Source organism: Rattus rattus, chromosome 2 (genome assembly GCF_011064425.1).
Source record: "Rattus rattus isolate New Zealand chromosome 2, Rrattus_CSIRO_v1, whole genome shotgun sequence".
Classification (NCBI taxonomy): domain Eukaryota; kingdom Metazoa; phylum Chordata; class Mammalia; order Rodentia; family Muridae; genus Rattus; species Rattus rattus.
The window spans coordinates 3,985,026-4,003,871 of record NC_046155.1 but is presented as its reverse complement, the minus strand read 5'-3'; the positions used below and the strand labels follow the sequence as shown (position 1 = coordinate 4,003,871).

The 18,846-nt window shown below is 51.3% G+C and overlaps 1 protein-coding gene and 1 pseudogene across 1 annotated transcript in view; both read right to left on the bottom strand.

Annotated features, from left to right (window-relative positions):
- The window catches only part of Lrp5 (LDL receptor related protein 5), a 103,612-nt gene extending 85,227 nt beyond the window's left edge, over positions 1 to 18,385 (bottom strand). The window contains exon 1 of the mRNA XM_032891291.1: positions 18,172 to 18,385. Within this exon, the coding sequence (XP_032747182.1) occupies positions 18,172 to 18,262 (91 nt within the window). The 5' untranslated portion in view covers positions 18,263 to 18,385. The remainder of the gene's footprint in view (positions 1 to 18,171) is intronic.
- Positions 10,492 to 18,150, bottom strand: LOC116894720 (annotated as a pseudogene).
- Positions 18,386 to 18,846: the final 461 nt, after the last annotated feature.

The following is an 18,846-nucleotide window of genomic DNA, read 5'->3' as shown; positions in this document are numbered from 1 at the left end:
GATCTAGCTACTGACACCCTACAGTAGAGGTTTCCAGAAAGGAAGTCCTTTACCATGAAAGTCATTTCCCCTGCTAATCAGTTTAACTTGGTGACATCCACACTCATGAACTGTAACAGTCTCCGTGTGGGGGTGCAAAGGAAGGATTCCAGGACTTCTCTGGGAAAGTTGGCTTCTCCTGAACCTTCACCCTCTGACACACACGTGCACATGTGCGTGCACACACAAGCATGCGCACACTCCCAAGGCCCCAATTTAGCAACCACATAATGTTACCAGCTCAGGGATACCCAGGACAAATCGTGACATTGATTTATGTCTGCAAATGTGCGTTCTCACTAATTAGAAGGTTTAGGACAGAGTAGAGAAAAATATGTATTTCAGAGTCCCAGTTTGACTTGCCAGAAACCAGCCCGTTACTAACATTCTTATTTTCGACAAAATATAGCATTCTGATTACACACCATCTTGGTCCCAAGGCTCCCAGCCTGCCAGGCTCCCGGAAGTGGCCCACGACCACGGCAAAGAGTAGAACAGCAATCCCAAGATGGAGATGCACTCCAAGCCCCTGGGGACTGAGTGCTCGGACACTCGGGTGAAACAAGTTCTTCCATGGGACAGGGCAGCTTTCTTCCTCCCAAGGTCTCATGGCTTAGTCTACCAGGTATAGGACAGCCACTCAGGTTCATGTACACAGGAAGACCAGCCCATCAGATAACCCCCCCAAGAGGACAACTGTGACATTGTAGCCTGTCCCCAGGTCTGTTTCACATATGTGAACTGTGTCTCGGCCACCAAGGAGCAGAACCCAGGGGCCCCTTTGGCAATTTTGCTTGTGTGGATTTGGGGGGAGAGAGAGAGAGAGAGCACAGCGAGCACATGCAGGTGTTTAGGCTACATTTATGTCAATGTACGATGTGTGCACCTGGTGTACAGAGGTCAGAAGAAAGTGTTGGATCCTCAGGACCTGGAGTTGGAGAGAATTGTGAGCTGCTATGTGGGTGCTGGGAATCAAACCTAATCTTAACCATTGAGCCATCCTTCCAGCCCCTGTGTTAGCTTTTTCAGACTGGTATCTTGTATGTAACCTAGGATGGCTGCAGACTCTGCCTTCCAAGTGCTGAGATTATAGACATAAGCCACCAGACCCAGACCCTTAAAGCAATTTCAAAGAAACCATTTACGATGCAAACATGCTTCTACTCTCTCTGCTTCTTCAAGCCTCAGTCTCCCCATCTCTAATCCTGGGATGGTGGTGGTTCCATCACAAGGCAGTGGCAGTCGCAAGCCTCGGTTGTTTTTAATCTGTTGTTTTCTGGCTGTTCCAAAGGAGGATACATTTATTTACAAAGGAAATCTTCACTAGCCACACTTAGTATAAGAAGCACACACACCCAAGAATTGTTCTGATCAGACCAGTATCTAACTATCAAAGCCAGTGCCAGCACAAGCTGCATGGAGGACTTCTGGAAACTGGCTGAGGCCTCTTTGGTGCCATGTTTACCCTGTATATGGCCTGTGACCCTCACTCATCTTTAGCAGAGAGCTGACAAGCTGAGCAGGCAGGCTGCGTGCTACTCAGACCTCTGGACTCTGTGGACACAGGGATTTCCTGGCGGCCACCTGTGGTGCTTCTGCACAGTGACCTGAGTCCAGACTCCCCTTTAGCTGAGGACCAGCACTAGATGCAATGGCTTAGGACTGCAATGCTATTCAGCATATATGAAGCCCTGGGTTCTGTCCCCAGCACCTGGAAAGAGGGACACACACAGACAGCCAAGAAAAAGAGCCACTGACACTCAAGGTAAGGAAGCGATTGGAATCATGGTGTCCCCCAGAGTGAGGTAGATTAAGAGAATTCAGCATGGATGGACCCAGGGACTCAGGACTGGTGCTGCAGTCCGGTTGTGGTGCCTCGGTGCCACACCCTGAGAACTACCGCCAACCCCACAACAGTCAGTCAGACCTGCCAGCTAGCTGGCTTGGCACTGACGCATTTCCATGGAGGTGGGAGAAGGTGGGATGGCCCAGGCCCTCCCCTGCGGGCCAGAGAGGGAAGTGGCTGCTGTGTGGCCACAAAGATCACATTGTTCTGTCCTCGGAGAGGAAACTGGAGAACCGATTTCAGAAACAAGCCTACCTTTGTACCAGCGCCTGTTTCCTTTAAGTACTGCAGAAACGAGTCAGAAAACCCGCCAAATTTATCACTGCTCTCCAAAATCTGTTTATTGAGCCAAACTTGCAAGCTTCTACTTTCAAACAAGCCAGAGCTCCCAGAAAAGAGTAGGAACCCAGGTGCCAAGGCACAGGGGCCACCGCCCAAAATAGTGACAGGCGCCAACTCAGGATCCAATAGACAACTCTGTCCACCATGTGGCCAACTGGACAGACGAAAACAATGGAGGGAAAGACACAAACGACCTCTCGGGACATAGAGATGACATTCTAATCCCTGGCCCTCTGGCCTCACCAAGCTTATCAGGGTAGAGACATGCTTGGAGGATTGTTTGTGAGTTTGGACTCTGTCTTGGAGACTTGCTGTGTGGCAGGTCTGAAAGTTAGTTGGGATGCAGAAGAGCCCAAGAACCCTTCTCACAGCACCTGCTATGGACACCAGGACACATGGAGTCTGCAACAGAGATCCAAGGATAACCCAAATTCCCTATTGAAGAAATCCAGAGAGAAGCTCTAGTCTAGCTCTGTTCTGGAGCAGGCCCTGGCTTGGTGACCCCACAGAACCCATGCCTGCCCACCTTCCTGGACTGCTGTCTGCCAGATGGCACTTAGTCCCCATAGGAGGTGGGTTTGTTGTCACCTGTGCTACAGATGAGAAGACTGAGGCCTAATGAAGGCAAGGAACCTTGCAAAGTACTACCTGGGCAACTCAGCCCAGGGGTCTCAGGTCCCTGGTCAGGGTGAGAACTGTCTTTCCACAACTAGGTATGCAATTCAAGCCCACAACACCAGCACTCCAGAGGTGACAATCTAAGTGGACTAGAAAGACCCTGTCTCAAAAAAAGGGGGAGTGTTTGCTGAAGAGACAGCTCAGGGGTTAAGAGCACCAGCTGCTCTTCCAGAGGACCTGAGTTCCATTCCCACCATCCACATGACTGCTCACAATCCTGTGACTCCATGTCCAAGGGATCTGGCCATGCACAGCCATACATGCAGTCAAAACATCACACATATAAAAATAAAATAGGGGTTGGAGATTTAGCTCAGTGGTTAGAGCGCTTGTCTAGGAAGCGCAAGGCCCTGGGTTCGGTCCCCAGCTCCGAAAAAAAGAACCAAAAAATAAATAAATAAATAAATAAAAATAAAAATAAAATAAACCCAAACAAAATTGGAGCACTGTGCTCAATGCCCACACTGCTCTCCAGAAGATGTGTGAGCAACATTCAATCACTGGGCAATGGTCCTCATCTTCCCCACTACAGAGGACGTCCAGAAGACAGGCCTCTCCACCTGCCTGCCTGGGGCCCACAGCCATGCAGGGCAGGACCAGACACAGAGATTAGCCAGGCAGTGAACTCAGGTAAGAAGCCCTGAGCGTTTGGATCAGGCCTGCAGCCTAGCCAGCTCCCTACACAACACTAGGCAGGATCCGTGTTCTCCTCAGCCTCAGCACAGAACTATGGATAAAGCAGATATGGAGACCACACAACAATATAGGTTAAGGCCCTGTGCTGCCTAGTCTTACGTCATCATGACACAGCTAGAGTTATCTGAAGGGAGAGAACCTCAACTGAGAAAATGCCTCCATAAGACCCAGCCATAGGGCATTTCTTCTTCTTTTTTAATTAATCTAGTCAGTCAGTCAGAGTCTTTTCAAGATGGGCTCTTTGTGTAGGTCTGGCTGTTCTGGAGTTTATTCTGTAGATCATGCTGGCCTCAAACTCACAGAGATCTGCCTCTGCCTCTCAAGTGCTGGAATTAAAAGTGTGAACCACCACCACCTAGCTAGGGTATTTTCTTAATTAGTGATGGATGGGGGAGAGCCAGCCCATTGTATGTGGGGCCCATATAGGCTGTTCATCCTAAGTAAGCCATGGAAACAGGCCAGTGAGCTGCACCCAGCCGTGGCCTCTGCATCAATTCCTGCCTCCAGGTTCCTGCCCCGACTTCCTTTGGTGAGGAGCAGCAATGTGGAAGTGTAAGCCAAACCCTTTTCTCCCCAATTTGCTTTTAGGTCGTGGTGTTTCATAGAAACCCTCACTAGAGGGGTTGGGGATTTAGCTCAGTGGTAGAGCGCTTGCCTAGGAAGCGCAAGGCCCTGGGTTCGATCCCCAGCTCCGGAAAAAAGAAAAAAGAAAAAAAAAAAAAAAAGAACCAAAAAAGAAACCCTCACTAGGGCAGGTCCCATGTGTCACCTCCTCATGGTGACTACGGAGGCTTCATGGATACCTGAGGATCTGCAGATAGGAGACAGACATCTTCCACAAGACCAACCTTAAAGCTCCTGCAATTGGACGCTCAGGAAGAAAAGGAGAAAGCACCCAGAGGCTCTACTCTGCTCAGCCGCTTGGCTCTACTCAGTGAACACAGACCCTCAAGAAAGAAAGATTTTCCCTAATAGGCAATGTCCTCAAGACTGAAGTGAGGATGGTCAGGATGCCACCTTCCATCAGTTCTCACTGAGCAAACCTGCTATGTGTCCATCTACCTGCTGCTCTCAAGCCTTCTGACAGTGCAGGACACTAAGATCGGAATCCTCCGCAGCTGCTCTGTCTGTATCAGGCAACGTAGTCCTGGGACCATGGCAAAGACCACGCCAGTCACCTGAGCCTCGTCTCCAGCTCCTATGCCAGCTTAGTGAGTGATTTCCATGCCCACCCCCCTTTTTAAGGCAAGGTCCCATGTAGCCCAGGCTGGCCTCAAATGTACTATGTATCTGAGGATGAGATAAATTTCTGATCACCCAGTTTCCACTGCCTGAGTGCTGGAATTACACGTGTGCCACAATACCACCCCAGAGCCCTCAGGGCTGACCAGCAGGACAAGAGATCTGTTTCCTGAGAGCAGGAGCAGGGAGAGGAGGCAAGACCAGAACTCAGGCACACAGACACCTAGAGGGTACAACCAGAAAGGGCAACATGGGCAGCATGTTTCTAACTAAAGCTCCAACATTCTAAACGCCACAGGAAGGGGCTGGAGCAATGGCTCAGCGGTTAAGAGCACCGGCTGTTCTCGCAGAGGACCTGACTCAGTTCCCAGCAACCACACCGCAGCTCACAGCACTTCTGACTCCAGTCCCATGGGATCCACTCCCTCTTCTAGCCTCTGCAGGCACCTGCATGCACAGCATATATGGAGACACACCCAGAAAGAAAACTAAAAACTTATACTATTATTTCATTTTTTTTTCCAAAATTAAAGGGGTCACAGAGGTGGCACACACCCCTGGTCCCAGGATTCAAGAGGTAGAGGCAGGAGGATAGAAGTTCAAGACCTCAGCTGCACATAAATCTGAGTCCAACCTGAGCTTCATAAGATGCTGTCATTAAATAAATAAATAATAAGGGTATCATGTGACGTTTGCAGATGCCAGGCCCCATCATGACATCGCTGAGTCCAGGCTAAACAAGGTCAGCCACTATCACACAGAATGGGGCTTCATAACTGGGTGTTTGGGGGCCATGGTCTGCTCAGTGGAAACAGCTCTGCCAATGTAACAATGGCTGCAACAAGGTGGGCGCGAAGCCATGAGGCAGGGCAGGTATCCCATACACTAATAGCAGAGTATCCCCTCCCAGGGTACAGGTGGTATGCCACAGAAGGTTCTGGACCCTGTCTCCACAGAACGAGCTGGAGAAGTGCTGCATGACTAGAGGTTGGGAAAAGTCTGCCAGGCCAAAATACTCCCACTTCAGCCACTACAGGACTGGAAAGCTTGGCTGAAAGATCAAAGACACAAAGAAAATAAAGCTGGGGGGGGGCAGGAGTGGTGCTGCACACCTTTAATCTCAGTGCTTGGGAGGCAGAGGCAGGCAGTGCTCTGAGTTCTGGTCTACAGAGTGAGTTCCAGGACAGCCAGTGCTAGCTACACAGAGAAACCCTGTCTCCAAAAAGAAAAAGAAAAAACAAGAGAGAGAGAGAGGGGGGGGGGAAGGAAGGAAGGAAAGAAAGAAAGAAAAGAAAAGAAAAGAAAAACAAAATGAGGAAATGTAGGAATGTAGGGTAGGTTCAGCTGCAATTCCAGGGGACCTAAGTTTGGTTCCTATCACCCACATCCAGCAGTTCTTAACTTCATGTGACTCCAGCTCCAAGGAGCTAATGACCTCTCCTGGCTTCCTCAGGCAGTACCCTCATATGCACAGACACAAAGACACATACATGATTAGAAGTCATTAGACTCGTTAAAGGGAAAAAAAATAAAATGGACCAGGGATGCGGCTCAGCCAGCAGAGTGCTTGTCTGGCGTTCATGAAACCTTGGTTGCAAACCCCCCCCCCTGCACCAACTAAAACAAGGAGTGGTCATGCATACCTGTAACTGAACTGTAACTGAAACAGGAAGATCAAAGAGTTGCTATATAGGAAATGCAGCCTGGGGTAGACAGACAGACAGACAGACACACACACACACACACACACACACACAAATTATTTTGTCTAGAACAGAAGATAAGTCTGCAAGAAGGTTCCAGAAAGAATGATGACCAACATCTCCCATGGTTGATATCACCCATGAGCACTGCGGGGCCACGGGTGAAGCCTCAGAGCCCAGATGGTCTAAGTGGGGATAAGGGTCAGGAATGACATCCACTCTGAGCTTCCAACATGCTCAGAGAGTGCTGAGACGATCGATGTGGCCACATCCTAACTCACACCATTCAGTCTCCTGGAGAAACCGAGTTGGGTTGGGGACAACGTGGAGAAGTTGCCTGGCCTCCAGAAGCAAATGGAGAGCATATCTTGCCCAAAGCCACCTGGTATGCATTATGTCTGGCTCCAGTCCCAGGCCCCGCCTTCCCCCTGTGGATGCAAGGATCTGAGCTGACAGGGACAAAGGCTGGAGGGCACCCAGGCTGAGCTTTGGCTAGGCCACACTGGGCAGCTATTAATGGCCCCATTGAGCAATTTCCTGAGAGCTCTGCCAGGCAGGAGCAGCCTTCCCATCCGAGCTAGCAGAGAGGCACAGCCCAGGGAAGTGCTGGGAAGTACTCACCTTTCATGCTAGAATGATTCACAGGGAGCCCGCAATCATCTGCTTAGTAATTAATTACATACACCTTCAGATTGGAGCTGAGAGTAGTCAGCACTGGAGTGGGCTCCCCGCGTGAGCATGGCGGCAGGAGCGGCCCCAGACAATCCCACTGTCGGCCTCTTGAAAGCAAAACATAGTGTCTAATGAAAACCCCAGATGATAGGAAGGGCCCTACCACAGGTGGCAAATGAATTGACTTCCACAGCCAGGGGCTGGAGAACGCATCACATCTGCCCCAACACCTGTTAGAAGTCACCGGTTACTGCTCCCAGACCAAGAGATCAAAGGAAGAGGTCAAGATGCTGACTCTGCAACCCAAAGACAGTCAACAAGCTTTCCAAACAGAACATCGGGGACAGATTTGCACAGTTATCTCTAACCGCCTCTGATAGTACAAAGATCAGGACAGAGAGGCATGACGGGCCACCTGGTGGGAGGGTCCAGGATCAGTAGCCAGGTCTGGGGACAGGACACCACCCAGAGAAGAGCAATCTACTTAAACGGAGACAGGCTGGCCATTCCATCAAGGTGTCGGGAAGCTCCCCATTCACTGTCCGGGTCCCCATACCTCAGACCATATACTTAAAAAATAACAGTCAGAGGCTGGAGAGAAGGCTCAGTGGCTAAAAGCACTTACTGCTCTCACAGAAGACCCAAGTTCACCAAGTTCAGTTGTCAGAACCTATGTCAAGTGGCTCACAACCACATATAACTCCAGCCCCAGGGGGTGGGACACAACTTGCCGTTTTCTGTGGACACTAAGGTAAACATACACACACACACACACACGTGTGGGGAGAAGGGGGAAGAGAAAGGGAGAAGGAGAGAAATATACATAAAATTGAAAGCAAGAATCTTTTATGCAGGAGAGATGCATTACCAGTTAAGCACACTGGTTGCTCTTCCAGAGGACCGGGGATCAATTCCCAGCATCCACACAGAGGCTCACAACCTTCTGTGCCTGCAGTCCCAGGGGATTTGATGTTCTGGTCTCCATGCCATGGCCCATGCATGCTACACAGACACACAAGCAGGCAAAATACTATGCACATAAAACATAAAAGTGTGCATTTGTGGGTTGGGATTTAGCTCAGTGGTAGAGCGCTTGCCTAGGAAGCGCAAGGCCCTGGGTTCGATCCCCAGCTCCGGAAAAAAAAAAAAAAAGTGTGCATTTGTAATAATTTAATTGTTTTACATGCACTGATGTTGTGCCTGCACATGTGTCCGGGTAAAGGTGTCGGATCCCCTAGGCTGGAACTGCAGACAGCTGGGAGCTGCCATGTGGGTGCTGGAACCTGAGTTGAACTTGAGTCCTCTGAAGAGCTTAACCACTGAGCTATCTCTTCAGCCCACTAGCTAAAATGTTTAATAAATCCATTTTAAAAAATCAGGGGAGTCAGGTATGGTAGCGTAAGCCTTTAATCCTAAAACTTGGAAGGCAGAAACAGGAGGATCTCTGGGAGCTGGAGGCTAGCCTGGTCTAGCCAGAAAGGGCTCCACAGAGAGACCCTGTCTCAGAACAAACAGGAAGCTAATCTGAGTGTAGACCATGAAGCAACGAGACAGGGACTGACCTGAAAAAAGATGAATTCAGAATCTGGAGTTGGAATAAAAAGACATGCAGCCATAAGAGATAAAGCTGACAGTTTCAGTTAACAAAACTGTTTTGTTTTTGACACAGAGTCTCACTGTATTGCCCAGGTAGGCCTCAAACTCACAGAAATCCTCCTGCCTCAGACTCGTGAGTGCTGGAGTTACAGGCAAATGTCACCACACTCAACTGTTTTGTTTTGAGACAGGGTCTCACTCTGTAGCCCATGCGAGCCTCAAACTCACATCAATCCCCCTGCCTCGATCTATCTCCCAAGGGCTGAGATTACAGTCATAAACCACCACACCTGACAGATACTCTTTGAGGTCTTTATGATATTAAAGACTAGCCACAGACCTGAAGGAAATTGTGGAACAAATACATCAAACAATTAATACCCACACCAAACAACAAGCTTGCCACAGACTTGGCTTTTAAAAAGAACACGGAGCCTAAGCAAAGGTACGGCGAGTGCCTGACGGGTCAGCAGGTGGAGACAGGCGACAGGTGATGAGAGAGGTCAGGTTTACATGAAAGAGATGGACACACGCTAAAATATACAGCTAAAATACAGGCCACAAAGCTATGCCCATGGGGAGAAATAAAACAGGCTATAAAGACAAACATCAGCTGGGCGGCGGCGGTGCAGGCCTTTACTCCTAGTGCTCAGGAGACAGAGGCTGGCATCTCTGAGTGTGAGGCCAGCCTGGTCCACAGAGTGAGTTCCAGGACAGCCAGAGCTACACAGAGAAACCCTGTCTTAAAAGAAAGGCGAGGGGGGCCTCTAGGGTCATAGAGCAGGAAGTTGTACCAGGGGCAGGGGTGAGTGATGGGAAGAGACCACTTTACAGGTAAAATATTTGTTAGGGTGATGGAAACGTGTGAAGTAGATGGTAATGCACCACATTGACAACGTATTAATGTCACAGATCTCTGCACACTTAAATACAGTCAAGGGTCAGAGTGATGGTTAGGGGGTGGGAGGGTGATATCCTAGGGACCCACATGAAGGAGAGAACACCCACTCCCACAGGTTGTTCTCTGTGTGCCATAGCATGCAAACCACACACCTACAATAAACAAAGTGTAACGAAAACTAGAATGCAGAAGGGATGGGGAGATGGTTCAGCGGTCATTGCACTGGCTGCTCTTCTAGGGGACCTGGGTTTGATCCCCAACATCCACACGGCAGCAGCTCACAGTTACCGCCCACGGTAACTCCCGTTTCCAGGGGACTCGATGCCCTGTTCTGGCCTCTGTGAGCAAAGAGCACACATATGGTACAAAGACATATGGGATGCAGGCAAAGTAACTATATACATACATGTAAATAGACCTTTTTAAGTTAAAAGGAACAGTAAAAACTGGCAATTTTTGTGCTATACACGGTTTATTGTAATGGGGGGGGCGCTGTTCCAAAGGGCTGGAGAGTGGAGAGATGGCTTATCCGTTAAGAGCACTGGCTACTCTAGCAGAGAACCAGTTTACCGTCGTGCACCTGCATGACTCCCATTTCTAGGGACTCAACACTCTCTATGCACAGTGCACACACATGAAACACAAGGCACACATAAAAGCAAACATTCACACAATGTAAACAAGTCTTCCTTTTTTTTCCCCCTCAAGTATCAATTCTGTTTTATTTGTCAACTGGAAAACTAGACAATCCTTCCGTGTGACGAGGTATTAATTAATTAATCCTCTTCCTCATCATCACCAGCTCCAGCACCACCCTGGCCTCTCTTGGTATTCTTCCTCTTCACTCGGCCTGGGCGGCCACCACCACCACCATAAGGAGAACGGAGGGAGAAGTCAATGTGCTTCTGGGAGTCCAGGCGAACCATGAAGGATGGGCTGTTCACCACCTGCTTGCGGACCTTGATGTGACGTTGGCAGATGAGCACACGGGCATGGTGAACAGATTGGTCCAGGCCCAGCTCAAAGACCTGGGTCTGCAGCCGTCTCTCCAAGAAATCCTCAATCTTCAGGCCCAGGATGTAATCCAGCTTCATCTTGCCCTCATCCAGCACCCCAACCTGAACAAGTCATCTCGGTAGAGCGTTGACTTCAAACAGACACCCAGGATCCTTCTCGTTCTTTGTCAATAGCTCCCAGGCAGCCTTATGGATCTTCGCCAGGGTAAATTTGACCCTCCACACCTCACGTCTGTTCTGGAGTCCATACTCTCCAATCAACTTTAGCTCCTGGTCAAGACGTGATTTCTCAAAGGGTCTCTGTGGGGTCACATAGGTTTTGCGACAAACCCAACTTCTGGTGACAGCAGGTGGACTATGCTAGGCCCACTGCGCCTATGAACTCAGGCCCGTGACCGTAAATAAATCTTCCTTTTAAAAAAATGTTTTCCCAAATTAAAACATAGGAGTCGGGGTACATTCAACAGCAAAATGTGTCTTGGGTTCAAATCACACCTGGGATCAGCCAGCCTGAAACCTCTAGCAGTGTCCCCACAGTGTGGGCACCTATGGGAAAGGCCACCTACTCCTAAGGGCTCGACCAGGCAGGTGCAAAAGAATCACAAGGACAACTCAAGGCACACGGATGATGGACATCAGGTATCCTCGACATGCCCAGATGTGCACAGGTAAAGATCACCGTAGCCATGATAGGTCGCCTGCCACCAGCTCTATTGCCACTCCTAACAGAGGTCTCTGCTTCCAGGCTGTGTAAATAGTGGTCAACCAAAAAAAAAAAAAAAAAAGGCCAGCTTGCAAGCATTCAGTCACCAGGTCACCAGCTCGGAGCACACCTGATGCTCATGAAGGCTAGGCTGTTACCAAGAGGAGGTCGTGTGACCTATTATAGTCAAAGGGCAGTGGGTGGCAGGGCCCACGCAGGGCAGTATAGCCACACAGCCTCTCAGCCTTAGCTGAGCCATCTTTAAAAAGATTTTTCTGACTGCAAGCAAAGACCTAAGACACGGACATGGGTGAAGGCCAAACTTTAGTAGCACAGCCCAGTGTGGCTCAGCCACATGCTGAGGAAGTCCCTGGAGGGGCAGAAGGCTCAGGGCACAGGCTTCTAGCTGGCCCTGTACTTCCACCCCTAAGGTGGGTAACTGCTCGAGGCTGAAGCATTTACAAGCAAACACAGTTCTCCAATGAAGGACAGAACGCTTCCATTGATTGGCAGGGTGAATGCATGCATGCTCACTGTTTGACTGATTTTCCCAGGGCCCAAACCCAGGGAATGGTCCCACCTACCATGTCTTCCCACCTCAATTAAGGAAATCATGACAGTCGCCCACAAATGTGTTCATAGACCAACCTAATCTAGACAATCTGTCTTCTCAGGCAATTTTAGATTGTGTCACGTTGACAACTGAAACCAACCACACAGACAGGCTCTGCTAGCGACGATGGGTCCCAGGTTAGGAATGCAGAGATTGGGCTGGCCCCATAGGCTGGTGAGACAACAGGACAGACCTGAAAGGGATAGAACCCCAGTGAACCCTTTTGAGGCCAATGTGGTGCCAACTACACCCACAAGGTGACAGGGACAAATGGGAAGCAACAGAACCTGGCAAGGGGAGCGGTAAAGACTTGGCCAGGCTTAGAAGGGCCTCAGAGAATAGGCCAGCGAATTTTGTTTTACCTTCAAGAAAACAGAGGCACACAGGAGGACACTCCAGGACTCCATATGAAGGCAGAAAGCCCTGTGGGGATGGGGGTCCCTTAGCAGCCCTAGACACCTGCACTGACACCCAAAGCCATACAATGCCTCATGGGCTCCTTCCTAGGAGAGAAGCCACTGCCTGATTCTGGGGGAGCCTGGGGACCCCCAAGACTCCCAGAGAGGTTGAGTCCCTTTCCTTGACAAAACCATGCCTCAGCTTAGCCACAAGGTAAACTTCTCCAGGACAAGCTGAAAACAGATAAACCCAACACTTGTCATCTCACAAGGCAAGGGGGGAAACACCCAGAAAGGGCAGCCTTCCACCCCTAAAAGGGCATGTATCACCGTGAAAGCCTTCCAAAGAGCCCATGGCAAACAGACCCCAAGTTTGAGAGGCAGAAAGCAGGAAATGCTGAGGGCACATTAGACTCCACTGGAAGTCAAGGTTACCACAGTGGACCATGGCCCTACAAATCAAGCAGGACTGACTCACTGGAAGTCAGCGAGATGCCAGCCACTCCCACAAGCAGCAGGCAAGGACACACTGGAAGCCCAAGGCTAGAGCTACATAACTTCCTTGGGGCTCAGAGTGCAGGGACCAACGTATACCTACTACCTTAGCAAAAGTGCCATATCCCGGCCACACATACCTCTATACTACTTAGAAATAGCAGGACACTGACTCATGGCCCAGAAAGTCCCTGTCAGCCAGGCGGAGCCTCTGGCTCTGGCCACCCCGAAAGAACGAATCTCTAGCATCCCAGCCCACCTCCTAGCCCCATACACAACAAGAAATTCAGTTCTGCAGCCTACATTCAGCCTCCTTTTAAAGGGAACCTGGGTACCCAAGACGGGCTCCAAGTATCTCCCTCACTATGGTGGTAAAGGAAGGAACACTGTGTCCTCTCAGGCTGCACAGATCCCACAGGTGCTGGCAAGGCTGGTTGATCAGCTCAATTTTGTAGATGTGGAAACTGAGGCTGAGAGCCAGCAAGCCACTTTCCAGAGGCTGGAAGGAAATCAGGGTAGACCCGCCAGCCAGGCCTGGGGCTACCTCCCTGTGGGCCCCACAGCTGCCTCCACCCGTCACACTTGGACGGCCTGCCCCAGGCGGCTGGCTCAGAGCCCGCATTAGGCTTTCCAAGTAAATGTGAGCAGAGTCACGAAGCCCAGAAGCTGGGTGCAGCCCTCGGCTCCCACCACGCCTGCCCCACAGACTCCTGTTTCTCGAGGCTATTGAGTGATCCAACTTGGTGCCTCCTGACCACAGAGTCCAGCTCCCTATGAGACTGTGAGGCCAAACAGAAGAGTCGTTCCACACTCTCAGGACCCAGGCTCCATGCAGATGGGTGTGAAAGGAAACGCAGACTGGCTGGAGGCCAACACAGACTGTCCAGCTTGTCCCCATTGCCCGTCACACTTCTGAAGCTCCCGCCACAGTTCCCCCAGCTCATTTGCTGAAAGCCACAGGCAACCAGGACCAATTCAACCAGTGAATAAACAGATAAACTTTGGTCTATCTGCATACTAGAATATCACTCAGCCATAAAAATGGTGATGTACTGCCACATGCTACAAAGAAGTCAGACACAATACATATGAAATCCTGCCAGCTACAAGCTGGCTAATTCTAACTACTCAGGAGGCTGAGGCAGGGGGAACACCTGAGCCCAGGAGTTCAAGACCAGACTAGGCAACATAGAAATACAAAAATCAGCCCCCCAAAAGTGCCCAGACCAGGCAGATCCCAGAGACAAAACAATAGTAGGGAAATGGGAAACCACCTCAATAAAAATGGGGTTTGCTTTGGAACAAGGAAAATGTTTTATTATGGAATGACTGCAATCCACATAAGGATGTCCAATGCCTGGATCCTGCAGGCTCTAAAGGGGTGTGGCTTCACTTCCAACATTTTTAAGATTTGTTTTTATTTTATATGTATGTGCAGATTACCGATTCCTGTGCCCACAGAGGCTAGAAGGGGTGGTGGATTCCCTGGAACTGAAGCTACAGATGGTTGTGAGCTGCCAAGTGGATGCTGGGATTGAACCTGGGTCCTCTATAAGAGCAATTAGTGCTTTGTTGTTGTTGTTTTGTGTTTGGGGGTTTTTTTCTAGTATAGAATAGAGTTTATTCAGGGTACGGGGAAGGGAAATAAGAGGGTAGTAAGGCAGAGAGAGAGAGAGAGAGAGAGAGAGAGAGAGATCACAGTAAGTGCTCCTAACCACTGAGTGAGCCATTACTCTAACCCCTTTGATCCCTTATTTTTAGTTTTTATTTTGTGGTTGATGGGGGAGGGCTGGCCTTGAGCTGGGGACCCTCCAGCCTCTACCCCGTGCATCCTGGGTGACCGTAAGCCCAGCTGCTGCTCACCTAGCTATTGCTCTGGCAGAGGACATGAGTATGGTCCCGGCATCCATACTGGGCAGCTCACAATGGCCTGTACGTCTAGTTCCAGGGGATCCGATGCCCTCTTCCGAACCCCAGTGGTGAACTGTGCTCACACACATGCACACAGACACACAAACACATAATTTAAAATACAAACAAATCTTTTTTAAAAACTCAGTTCCAGAGCCAAGCATGGTGGCACACATGTTTAATCCCAGCACTCGGAAGGCAGAGGCAGGAAGATCTTTATGAGTTCAAGGTCACCGTCACTCTGATGTACACATCTAGTTCCAGGCCAACCATAGTTACTGTCAACTCTGTTCTCAATTTTTAAAAAAAAGTAACCAAAATAATAATAATAATAATAACAACAACAACCACCACCACCACCACCACCACCACCACCTCAGCTCCACACCTCAGACTCCCTGACTGACTCGGGGATCCCAGGGCCCTGCCCACGTCGCTTTCCTTCCCTATCCTCCTCTGTGGCTGTAGGGACTGTAAATCAACAGTTACTGGATATCCCAGATCACAACACAGAAGAAAAACCCAGGCCAAGGCCTGGGAAGATGGCTCAGCTGGTAACATGTATGATGTTATACACACCAAGCACTCATGTAAAGAGTCAGTCACAGTGGTTTATCGATCAGTGAGGCTCCCAGTTCCAGTGAGAGACCTCGTCTCAAAGAACAAGTTAGACAGCTCCTGAGAAACACTTCCCAAGGTTGCCCTCCAGCCTCCTTATGCACAGGATAGCTCCATGGCCATGGCAGACTGACCTCTGACCTTCACATGCACAGGCATGCACACACATGAACATACAAAAAGGGGGGGGGGAACCAAACCATGTAGCAACAGCCTCCAGAATTCCCAGGCCAGAAAGATCAAAGGCCATGACATAAAACTGTCCTCAAAGCTCTGCCACCACTACCCAAGACCTGGGCTGCATGCACCAAACGTTCCCTACCACGTGATATAAGAAAGAAAGAGAAGAAAGGACCTGAGTCCTCTCTTATACCTAGCCCAGAGAGGTTATGCAAGCCTTCCAAAGACAAACAGCAACTAGACATTAAAAACCTTGGTCCAGCTGGGTAGTGATAGCACATGCCTTTAATCCAGCACTCAGAAGGCACAGGCAGATGGATCTCTGGGTTGGAGGCCAGCCTGGTCTACAGAGGGAGTTCCAGGACAACTAGAGCTATACAGAGAAACTATGTCTCAAAAACAAAACAAAACACCTTGGTTGGTCTGACCACCTCCTGCTCCAACCCTGGGGCACACACACTTGCAAAGCAGGTGACAGTCCTCACCTGGCTGCACCCCACCCCCACACCCCTGTGTGAATTCTGCTAGATGCCTGAGTAATGACCCTGTGTAGTCAAAATAAAAAGGGTTCTAACTATGCTGGGACCAAGAGATGGCTTTCCCCAGAGAAGCTTAGGACAAACAGGTTGCCTGGGTAATTTCTTGCACAGAGGGATCACGGAACTTGGAGAGGACTCCACTCAACATGTGACCCAATATAACCCAGCATCTGCTGGCTGGGCCCTCCCAGGGGTAGGCAGCCCACAACTGAAGGAACCTCCTTCCAGGGGGTCAGTCAGGCTAGGCTGGTCCAGGGACGAGGGCTTTAGTCAGGGAGAAGGAAAACCTAGGGCTTCCAGAGTGGGGAATTCAGGGACCACTAGAACAAAGGCTTTTCTGTGGGCTCACAGCTTCAATTTGCAACAGGAAGCAATCAGGAAAAATAATTAACTGCCCACTTATTCCCTTCCCTGCAGACTCCCAAAGCCAGAATCTCAAACAGACATTTGGGGGGTCGCACGGCCAAGAAGAACACTCAAATAAGAGCTTCAGGAAGATTCCTCCCTTTGCTTCCATTTTAGGCCTGGACTACCCCATCAGCTGGTACTCCTGGGGCCTGGCTTCCTAATGTTAAAATAATCGACTCTATTTTTGCCTCATACACCACCAAACTATAAAGATGTTAAATCTGAGATACCAGACGACAGGCAGGGGATCCCAGAGTAACGTCAGTCCCATCTAGGACAGGAAAGTCGGCTTACAAACCCCACCTTTAAAACAAATAGCTCCCCCATACCCCTTCTGCAGCCACGACCCAGGCATTTCCGGAAAGAGCAGAGCTGGCCTGGACTTCCCACGGCCTGTCACAGTTTTGTCTTCGCCTTGTTTTGCTAACACCAGACATGGCCGGAAAATGTAAACATGATCCCAAGGGAGACAAGTTTAGGGGGAGACTCCCTAAGAGCCCTCAGGCTAAGGTTGAAAGCTTCAAGACTGGAGGAAGCCAGCCCCCTCGACCCCTCCCCCCTAAACCTAGGTGGAAGGGACTGCAGCCCGGGGAATCTGAGCACAGAGCCAGGCCCAGCCACCTCCCTCAAGTGTCTACCCTGGAAATAAATACACAGGGGGACAGCTGTTCGCCTTAATAAGGCCCAGACAAAGGGACCTGAGGTTGTCCCCCTACCCCGCCCCAAACTGCCATCAACACCACCCAGGAGTTCAAGAGTATATGCCGGACCCTTGGACAGCCACACTCCAGAAAAACAAAACACAACACACCCGAAAACAATGATTTAGGTGGCAAGAGGCTTGCTTTAAAAACCACATGGCAATCTCCGAATTAAAAGAACATGTGTAGCGTTTCCAACTGCTTCGTTTCTCGAGAGTCCTGACCTCAGCTCCACCCCTCAGGACACACCAAAAGTTAGAAAGTTCCCGAGCCGGTCACTTCCCCAAAGGTAGGTCCAACTGAGGCAGAACCACACCAAGGCACCCACTCAACCGATCTCGGGGCTGGGCACTGGTCAGCCGGGCAGGGCGCCTGGCCACCGCTTGGGGGCCCGAGCGGTCAGACGGGTCACTGGGGTCACCGGGGCACCTGGCAGGTGTCAGTCGGTTTGGAAGGCTGACAGCCCACGCAGGTCAACGAGACAGCAGCCAGGGCCAGGCCGCCCGGCGCAAGGTTTTCCGAACTTCCTAGCTTGCAACTTCTGGCACTTCCCAGGGCTCGGTAGGCCGGCCGCCGCAAGCAGGCTCGCGAAAAGTTTTCCCAGTAGTTCGCGATAGGCCAGGCCTGTCCCGGGCCATCACGATGCCCATGGGCGCACTCCTGAGCGCACCCGGCGTCCCGAGCCTTGGGCAGGTGAGGGCCCGCCCGCGCCGCACCTGGCGGGCTCGGTCCCCGGGGAGGGGCCGGGGCGGGAGAGACAAAGGGCCCGCGCATGGTCCCCCGGCGCGCGGTCCCCCGGCGCGCGGTCCAACTCGCCCGCAACTTGCAAAGTAGCTGCTGCGGCCCCGGCCATTGTCCCCCGCGCCCACCTTACCCGCAGCGGGGACTAGGCTGCAGCACAGCGCCAGCAGCAGCAACAGCGGCTGCGGCGGCGGCGGAGGGGCCCGGGTCGGCGCCGTTTCCATGTCGTCCGGCGGCCGGGAGCGCCGCGCGCTCACTCGGGCTCCATGGCGCGCGCGGCGGCGGTGGACCCTCGCGGCTCCCGGCGCCTCTTGCTCCCGCCTCGGGCGCCGCGGCCCAAGACGACGCGGGAGGAGGGAGCGGAAGCCGAGCCGGTCTCCGCCCCCCGCGCCGCCCGCGCCGCCCGCGCCCCCCGCCAAGCCGCGCCCTCCTGCGGGCGCCCGGGAGCCGGGCAGGCGGGTCCCTCTGGGCCCGCGACAGGAGAGGCCCGGCGAGCAGGTGGGTCACCTGCCAAGCCCCTACACTGACAGGTGAGGAAACTGAGGCACGTGGAAGCATGACCCACACAGCTAGGTGGTCCCCAGAGCCAGGTCTGGGCTTTCACCACAACTGCTGCTACCTGGCCCAGGGACACACGGCCTCATTTGGGAAGCACGCGGGAACGGGCACAGAGGTGGATGGAGCTGAAGGAACTGAGGACTTTTACTTTTAGATTTATTTTTTGTTGTATGTGTATGAGTGTTTGCATGCACCACATGCAAGAAGGAGTCCCGGGAAACCAGAATAGAGTGTAAGGTGCCCTGGGACT